The 9,558-nt window shown below is 36.7% G+C and overlaps 1 protein-coding gene across 1 annotated transcript; it reads left to right on the forward strand.

Annotated features, from left to right (window-relative positions):
• On the forward strand, positions 347-9,191 carry LOC109225723 (diacylglycerol kinase 2). The gene is made up of 8 exons (XM_019390488.1): positions 347-545; positions 1,909-3,115; positions 4,581-4,956; positions 5,230-5,306; positions 5,617-5,736; positions 5,827-5,991; positions 7,406-7,543; positions 8,642-9,191. The coding sequence occupies exons 2-8, from the start codon at positions 2,003-2,005 to the stop codon at positions 8,795-8,797; spliced, it is 2,145 nt and encodes a 714-aa protein (XP_019246033.1). The 5' UTR covers positions 347-545; positions 1,909-2,002; the 3' UTR covers positions 8,798-9,191.

Below are 9,558 nucleotides of genomic sequence, written 5' to 3' on the forward strand. Positions count from 1 at the left end.
AACCCATTTAAAGTTGGGCCAACTTTTAGCCCAAATTGATCTATAAGTAACTTTGCCGAAATATATTAGAAATAATATTTTTTATCTAATATATTATATATACCGATAGAGCCGTCAATATGGGCTTGGCCCGCCGGGTCAGCCCAGCCCAGCCCGTGATTTAGTAGGGNTATATATATATATATATATATATATATATTTTGATTAACAAATGAAATTAATTTCGACAGACCCAAAACTAATTACTCCATAGGGAAAAAAGGTCAAGCCGTGTTTCTAGCTTTATAGATCGAAGTCCCGCCTTTAAAGGTTGCTTTCACTCCTACTTGTTCTCTTTTTTTAATTTTTCCTTTTAAAATTCAAATACTTGAGAATTTTCTTCACGTGAAACTTTTTTCAGCTAACGTACATTGACATTTTACGTATAAATACAGATTCTACAGAAATTTTCTGATCTCTGAATATTCCATTAAATGTCGAATTTTGAGACGAACCCATTTCTCTTTTCCCTTTCATCCACAAATCGCTTTTTTCCGCTTATCCAGGTTCCTGATCTCTCACCCTTAATTTCCTCTTTCAATTTTTTTTTTAATATAATGTATTCTGAATCAGTCTTCATATATGTATGTAATTCTAGTTTATAGATCTAAGTTCAAATTTGCAGACCAATTCTGTATGTTGATTGATTGATTGATTTGATATGAGCTAATATTGTTTCATGTGAATATATATAGACATCTATTTGTTTTTTATGATAGCTATGGGTATTTATCTTGATAGAAATTATGTTTTTTATTTGGTTTCTGATTGTATAGTATAGCTTTATAGTATCAGTTTAATTTTAAGGTTGTGCGGTTTGGGATGTAATGTGAATTTAATCTTGGTTGCCATTGTGAATTAGGCAGGTTTTGATCCATAAACTGCAAAATTATTGAGGATTGTGAATGATGTAGGGCAGTGGTGATTTGGGGGAATTCTACTCCATACCAGGGTGTCTGGGCCAGCTTGTGAATTAGACAGATCTTTTTTTTTTTTTTTTTTTTATAACCGTGGTGTCTGGGCCCGCTTGTCGCACCTCCACTATTCCATCAAGTACCTGCTACTTCTCACCGGCCAAGGTACCTGGTAACTCCGCCCCATGGTTTAGGCAGATGGGAAGAAATCACCTAGTATTTTTTTTTTTGGTCACCCCTGAACTTTGAACTTGAGATGTCGTGGCTCTCTCTTGCCACCCTCTTATTAGGTGGTGGGGGAGTGGTGTAGGATGTGGACCTTTTCTCGGGACCTGTTTTCTTTTGTTGATAAAAAGGAATGACAAGTGAGGTCCAGTTCGGTTTGCTTCTTTTATTTTTAATGGATGTTTAGTGAGATAATATAACTTATGAATTATGATGGAAGTATAATATTTTGACTATTTCATTGCAGCTTAGAACATGGCTTATCACTTGTACCTACTAGGAACTCCATTATACATAATTGAATCTTTTTTAGAATCTATTGAGGTCAAATTATGTTTGTTAGAATTTACAATAGCGCAATGGCCTTTATGGAAGAGAAGCTCGTTTGTTTTCACAAGCACCAATATTCTATTCTATATCATGTTTAGCTTCACCTACCTCTTCTCAGTTCTGAGATATCATTTTATAGAACAGTTCTCTGATGGAAATGCAATTGGACGGAAGAAGTTTCGATGCATTGTCTTTTATCGTGCTCATTTATGGATACAATTGTCTTTGGAGACTATTTGCTTTGTGTGTATGAGATATTTCTGGATGTAGTTAATTATTTTTGGGCACATTCATTTGATATTATACTATTCTACAAAAACTTTTTTGGATTCTTTCTTCTTTTTTGGGGAAATATACTTTGCTTATCTGGTTTTGTAAATAAAGAAAGTTTTTTTGGCAGGTTAAGGTTTCAATTACCAGAATTGGCTCCATAGCAAATTGTCTCCAGGCTTCTTATGAGAATTGAGAAAGAATAATGAGACATTGGCTTAACAATGGTTGATATCAGTGTTTCATTATTGAGGTTTCTGAACAGTTCGTATTATTTTGGTTCCTATATCTTTGCATGGTTGGTTACTGGATCTCTTGGACTCTTGGCAGTCATATATGTTTTCCTTAAATGGCAACGGAAGACATCTCTCAATTGGGTTAAAGCTGCTGCTGTAGCAAAGAAGCAAGTGTGGGAGAAGCTGAAGGTTCCCTTATCCCATCATACATGGATTGAAGATTTTGCTTATGGTGTACAGCCATCCACATGCAGCGTGTGCCTCACATCACTCGTTTCTCCACATACCTTAGGTACAAAAGCTGCATCAAGTTCTCCAGTACATCGTTGCGCTATTTGTGGTGTCGCAGCCCATTTTCGTTGTTCTCAGTTTGCCGCAAAGGATTGCAAGTGTGTCGCACAGGCTGGTTTAAGCCATGTCCGGCACCATTGGTCTGAAAGATGGACCGACTTGGATGAGAATCCTGAGATGTCTGCCTTTTGTTTCTACTGTGATGAACCTTGTGGTGTTCCTTTCCTTGATGCATCTCCAACTTGGTATTGTTTATGGTGTCAACGATTGATACATGTCAAATGCCATGCCAAGATGTCTGAAGAATCTGGTGATATTTGCGATCTGGGTCCTCTCAGAAGGCTTATTCTTTCTCCACTCTATGTTAAAGATGTAGAAGCTGAGACTAAAGATGGTGCAATATTAAGTTCTCTGGCAGAAAAAATGAATACCAATGGGCATATCAGACGAAAGCGTCATCGGCACAAACATGGAAATGACCTCATAAATGGTAAAGTGCAAGGCAGTTGTGCTGCAAAGAGAGCTTTGGAATATGTGATTAGATCCCTGGTGGCTTTGAAGCTTTCCCCCTATGAGAAGAATAATGGCTACTCTATAAAATGTAACAAGCTGGGTGGCAGAAAAGGTAGCCAGAATGGGTTGGCCTGGAACAAGCAGGAAAGTAGAATCTTGGGTAGATCTAAAAAGTATGCGCTAGTGGATTTGCCTCAGGATGCTAGACCTCTTCTAGTTTTCATTAACACTAAAAGCGGAGCTCAAAATGGTCCTGCTCTTAGAAGGAGATTAAACATGCTATTGAATCCTGTTCAGGTGGAATTTCAATTTTAAGGCTAAGATTTGCAAGTACTCCTGCATATCACAGCTTAAGTTTAAAAGGAAATAACTAGAATAATTAGCTAGTGAGCAAATGATAGCATATGTGCTAAACAGCTAAACTATCTAAACTCTTTTGGTCAGAGCCAAACTCTTAAAAACTATTTAAAGAACCACATATATCATCTACCTTTATCAAAGTGTTTAATTCAAAGCATTTCCTTTTTCTTGCTATGAAAGTTGGTGTCAATTCATCCTATTGCTCCCTCTATTTGCAATATTTTTGCAATAAGAACAGGAAAAGAAGAAATAGAGACTTTTTCTGAAATCTAACACTATAATCATCTCCAACAACTTCAAGGAAAGGGGAAAAAACTGGAAGTTGCTCGTTTTGTTGTTCTATGTGTAACTAATAAGAGCCCTCTCTTTTCTTCCCTTATTCTTATTTGCGAATAAAGAGAGATTGGAGAGAAACTGGCACCACTTTGGATAGCAAGAGAAAAATACCAATATGTTAACAAATTTGATACTTTGCGTAGACGATACCAATGGTTGTGTGAAGCTAAATGGGAGCTTTAAGGGTTATTTATGATTAGATATTATATAAAGACCTAATTTAGACTTTTTAGATAGTTAACGGCCTCTGGTATCATTTGTCTTTATCTAAATGACAGTTCATGTCCTAAACATGTTACCTAGCTCAAAATAAATCATCTAATAGATAACTCTTATGGTCCAATTTAGGTATGCTATTTTCTTTGGGCACAACTGTGGAGGCAACAGTTGATGTTTTGCATTATGTAAATGAAAGTGATTGCAACTCTGAAGTTAAGCTTAACTTTTTGAAATATTTGCTTGTTTTACTACTACGTTAATATAAAATTTTGAGAAAATATGAAGAGTGAAGGGAGCAAGTTTCCCTTTTTTAGGAATGTGGTTACAAACTTTGGACTACCCAAAACAGAAAGAATGACAGTTAAAGTTGGGGCAAAAGGCTTTTGTCATAGTTTGTAACTTACCCATTTTGTTTAGTGGAATTGTTATTTAGTAGGTGCAGTGGACAGCTTATGGTTATGCCTATTTGGGCTAGAGCTTGGCCCTACCTTTTGCTTTGATCAGGATGAACGTCATTTCCAAGTCACTAATGCTCGTTCTCTCTGACCTGTCTTCTTCATTTAGAATGTGATCCAAGTGATGGTTGACCATCTATCTCCATCCTCATTTTCCTCCTTATTTAGAGTTCATTTTGTGACTTGGAATATTCTAAGTTCTGGAGTTGTTTGTTTTATTATGAAGTCTATAGAAAATTATTGAAGGCATTTTCAATAGTTGTCCTCCTTTTGGCCTTATAAGAAAAAAAACAGTTATCCTCCTTTTGTCTTGTAATTTATCAGTCATGGCAAGTGTTGTCTCTGTGTTCAAACGTTCAGATTGCATAAGAATTTGATTTTCATAAATGCAGGTATTTGAACTTGGTCAGTCCCAAGGGCCTGAAGCTGGTTTAGAATTATTTAGTAACTTGCAGTACTTTCGGGTCTTGGTCTGTGGTGGTGATGGGACTGTTGCTTGGGTCCTTGATGCTATTGAGCGGCATAACTTTGAGTCACCTCCACCAGTAGCAGTTCTTCCTTTGGGAACTGGAAATGATTTGTCTAGAGTCCTGCAATGGGGTGGTGGATTTGCAATGGTTGAAGGGCAAGGTGGATTAAGACCCTTTCTGCACGATTTGAACCATGCTGCCGTTACAATGCTTGATCGTTGGAAAGTCAACATAACTGAAGAAAAATCTGCTCATGACACCCCTAAGGTGCAATCAAAGTTCATGCTGAATTACTTGGGTAAACTTCAATCTGTTTCCACATTATGACTTGTTTTCTTATTTGATTTGGGGTTTGGATGACGTTTGCCTACCATAGGATGGGAGAAAGGGGGCTTTTGATGCTAGCCCAGAATACAATGAAAAGATCCTTCTATTTGTGCTACTTTTAGATATGATGCTTGGACCTGCCTTTTAGCATATATATCAGCAATGCGCTCTCTAGACACCACATGCATGTCCTTTAACTGGTACCTTTGGATCTATTTAATTACTGGAAGCTTTTCTGCTACAGGTATAGGATGTGATGCAAAGGTTGCATATGAATTTCATATGAACAGGGAAGAAAACCCTGAGAAGTTTAATAGTCAGGTATGAACATGCCATTTTGTGCCTCAGTGATCTCTAAGCTACAGTTGTTTTATAACTAAATGTGTGAGCCTATATATTTATATGCCCTTGGGAATCATTTTTCCAGTTGCCCATATATTTCAATGGGAGATAATATGTAGAAAAACAATGGCAAATCTTTAACGGACGTTGTTGAAGATAATTGATTCTGATTGCACGTTGTCAATAGATCACTATGCTTTAGTTTCTCTCTATATTAATTAAATTCATCTCACAATTAACTGCTTGTGTTGTGTGTGTGTGTGTGTGTCTAATCAAGTTTCTCCTACAGTTCGTAAATAAATTGCGATATGCAAAAGAAGGTGCTAGAGATATAATGGGCAGAACTTGTGCAGATTTGCCATGGCAAGTATGGCTTGAAGTTGATGGGAAGGACGTAGAGATCCCCAAGGTATACACATTGCAAAATCTGGAAGCCAAACTTTTTCTTGCTTTCCCATTTGTAATTCCTAATCAATCCCCTTATTTATAATTCGATCAGGATACTGAGGGCTTGATTGTGCTGAATATTGGTAGCTATATGGGTGGAGTTGATCTGTGGCAAAATGATTTCGAGCATGACGATGACTTCAACGACCAGTCAATGCATGACAAAGTACTTGAAGTTGTTAGTGTTTCTGGAGCATGGCACCTTGGCAAGCTACAGGTGTGGAAAGCTTCTCCTTTTCTATCTATTCATCAAATTCTCACTTTTGTTTTTGACCCATCTAAGAATTTTAGCATATGTGTTAGAAGATTTTTTTTGTAGATTGGATTTTTTGTCAGTGGACCTTTTTAAATTTTTAAATTGATTCAATTGTGAAATAACACGACATGCGTATCTAGGGAATAGTTTCTTCAAAGCGAATTCTCCCCTCTTATTCTTCTTTCCTTCTTAAATACATGTTTTCTTGTCAGTGTTTGTCCTCCATTATATAGCATTATGTGATCTTTGGCTTGGAGATTTAACATTTGTCTTTCTGCTCGCAATTGATTGTGCTCACTAAGACTACGAAGAGTGTAAAAATTCTTCTTTGCGACTTGGTTTTGACCATTTGGAATGAGTTAACAAATTCCAGAAATATCTTGTTAAACAATTGAAGAAGCAAAATTTAAGCAAACTTATTCCGCCCACCAAAAATTTCTACAAAAGATTCTCTCTCTCTCTCTCTCTCTCTCTCTCTCTCACACACACACACACACACCAGACACACATGGAGTTACTTTGCCTGAACCACCCATGTGCCATGTCAACCTGACACGATTAGGAGACACGAGTATGGAATTTCCTATCAGGCTGTCACCCAATTAAAGTAGATTGCTTATTTTGTCTTTGGAGAAGACAGAAAAAAGAAGAGAAAAAGGGCAAGAAAACGTGATTCCTTGCCCTGCTGTTTTACTCTTGCCTTCTGCTTCCCTGCTTCTCTTGTTGTACAGCTCTTGGATGCTGATGTGGATTTATTAGAACATTTTGGATTTCTTAATTAATGCCATGGAAAAGCTGCATCCTTTCTGAAAAACTTAGACCTTCAAAGCAGCAACATTCAATGATAAAATTTGTGGTTCATGGTTTACATAAACGGACGTAGATAACCAAATAGTACTTGCATGTAAACGTGTCTTTTTCACCTTGTTATGTACCTGTGTGTAACGTGTTATCTGGATCTTTACATATCAACCTTTTGACATTAAACACCCACCAAGTCTGTGTAACCTATTGCTCTCTCTCTCTCGATCCCTCATTTCGCCGTATAAAGATTGTCTATGGAACTTAATCACACATTTAAATGAATGATTATACGCTGCACATTTAAGCACTTGAGGACTAGCTTTCGTACTTTGTATAAAGAAGCTGCTGCCTGGTGCTTGCTTCCCTGGCACATACTCTTGAAACTTCTCTCTTGAATATGCAAATTTAAGTATGTATACTGACGGCATTTTCCTTCAACTACTTACATTTTCCTTCAACTACTTACTGAGATTAACCAAAGTCTGCATCTTTCATCCCCCCCCCCCCCCCCCTTTTCCTGCTTTCCGTCTTCTTCTGCTATTTTGCTTTCCTTACAATCTTTGACTTGTAGGTAGGGCTTTCTCAAGCGAGGAGGCTAGCCCAAGGGGGAACTGTAAAGATACATTCTTCTAGTCCTTTCCCCGTTCAAATTGATGGGGAGCCTTTCATACAGCAACCGGGTTGTCTAGAAATAACACATCATGAACAGGTATCTAATTTTCCTTGGAATTCACATAAATCCTGAAATGAAATGATAGAACGTTATATACAAATTGATGAAGTAGGTTCTGATATTTTTATGATTTGACCTCTTGTATGTGTCTGGCCTGAATTCTGACTATTGATCAAATGGATATTTCTGAAACAGTAGATTTAAGAATGGCAAAACTTTTATTTGCTTATGGCGTTTGACTTTACAAAGAGTTAGGTTGTTGATAACTTCAAAATACCCATCTTTATTTGCTTTAAGAGAATCCCATGGTATTAGTATCTATTTTCTTCTGGTTTTGCACTTAAATGCTGCGCAAGGGTGAACTCAACATAAATTGGACACCACAAAATGGGTTGTATGCCCTTTTCTTTCCGCATTTTGATGCATATGAGTAAATCTAAGCTTATTCATTTAGTAGTTATTTCACCCTAAATTGTTCTGACATTCTAAGGCGGCCCAGCTCACTCTTAGTCTTGCTTGGTATTCTGTTGTGATGCACGCAAACTATTTTTTTGGGTGATTATATTTCTTTTGATTGAAATAGTTACTGCTGCATGTAAATGGTGCTTGAAGATCTATCAATTTTCATGAATTACAATCCAACGAATTGTATTACCTTTACAGAAGAGGCTTGCGGTGTCTAATATTTCTACTCTCTACTTGCATTTTGAGTTCAGGGAATATTGCACTCTCGGTTCCTCTTCATGTGGATATAACTTCCTTGAAGTGTCGAACACAAAAATAATAATTTTCAGTATTTCATTTAAAATGTCAATTTATGTCCCTCCGACTTTTTCTTCTAGTTGTAATCTATTCTCTGCTACATAATGTTTCACGGAAATAATTTCCAGTTATATGCTTCCATCCAAAGTTTTATGCAACTTTCAAGTTTCAGCACAAATGTATCTGTAACTCGCTTGAACTTCAAAAGGAGTTAATTGTCTTTCTCATTCAAATTCATAAGGGAAATTTCTGGATCAAATTTTAGAAGGATTAATTCTTATTTTCAATCTGGCTTCTTTACCGCACTTGTACGATTCCACTGGGGTTGTTGTTGTAATCTGGCCTCTTAATCTCCTTACTGTTTGTTTCCAGATGTTCATGCTGAAGAAGGCATCAGGTTCCAACGGGCCTAGAGGTCATGCGGCTGCAATTATGACAGAGGTTTTGGTGGATGCTGAATGTAAAGGTCTCATAACCGCTGCTCAAAAGAAGGTACTTCTTCAGCAGATTGCTCTCCAGCTTTCTTGATTTCCATCCTTGGTGAATATTTTCACTTTCATAGACTGACCTTAATCAGCTCATACAAACACAACCTTTTTCCATTCACATTCTTTTTTTTTTCTTTTTTCTAACCAGTAGTTTGTGCTTGAGGGAAAATTTTGTACACTAAAGAGAATGAAAAGATACTATAGGAGATGTGAGTTCCAAATGTAAATTTTGAGTATACGATTGTGGTTTTCTACCAATAGGCAATCTCGTTGACTATTGACAACATAAAGGGTTCAATGTGGTTTGACATTTTGATAAAGGTACATTTTCTTTTCCTTATTTTCTTTTTAATGTGTATGATGTGTATATCGTACAAGTGCCTCTTTTACAAGGTACAGCTTTTGATGGTATGATAAAAACGTTGATGTGTTTATTCACAATATGACATACTATAGCTACTTATTTATGATATAAACCTTGATGTAATCTTGCTTGAGGCAGATTAAAGGAAATCCCGAAGTATATAATTATGTTATAGCGATTTATGCATGGAAAAAACTTGTGCACGAATATGTATTTGTTTAATTGGTGTAAATATCGGGTGTGAATAAACTTTTCTCATTTATTCAGTGTAAGTGTTACGTTGTGCTTTGTACAACACCAAGAGGCATATCAATATTCTTTAACAATAACATCATTGTAACCGAACGGTCAAAAATTAGAGCAGTCAAGATTTATCGCCACTGTTTTGTAATGTTTCAATGGAAGCCCCTAATGCTACTCCCTCCGTTTCAATTTAG

The sequence above is a fragment of the Nicotiana attenuata genome, chromosome 5, assembly GCF_001879085.1.
Source record: "Nicotiana attenuata strain UT chromosome 5, NIATTr2, whole genome shotgun sequence".
Lineage (NCBI taxonomy): Eukaryota > Viridiplantae > Streptophyta > Magnoliopsida > Solanales > Solanaceae > Nicotiana > Nicotiana attenuata.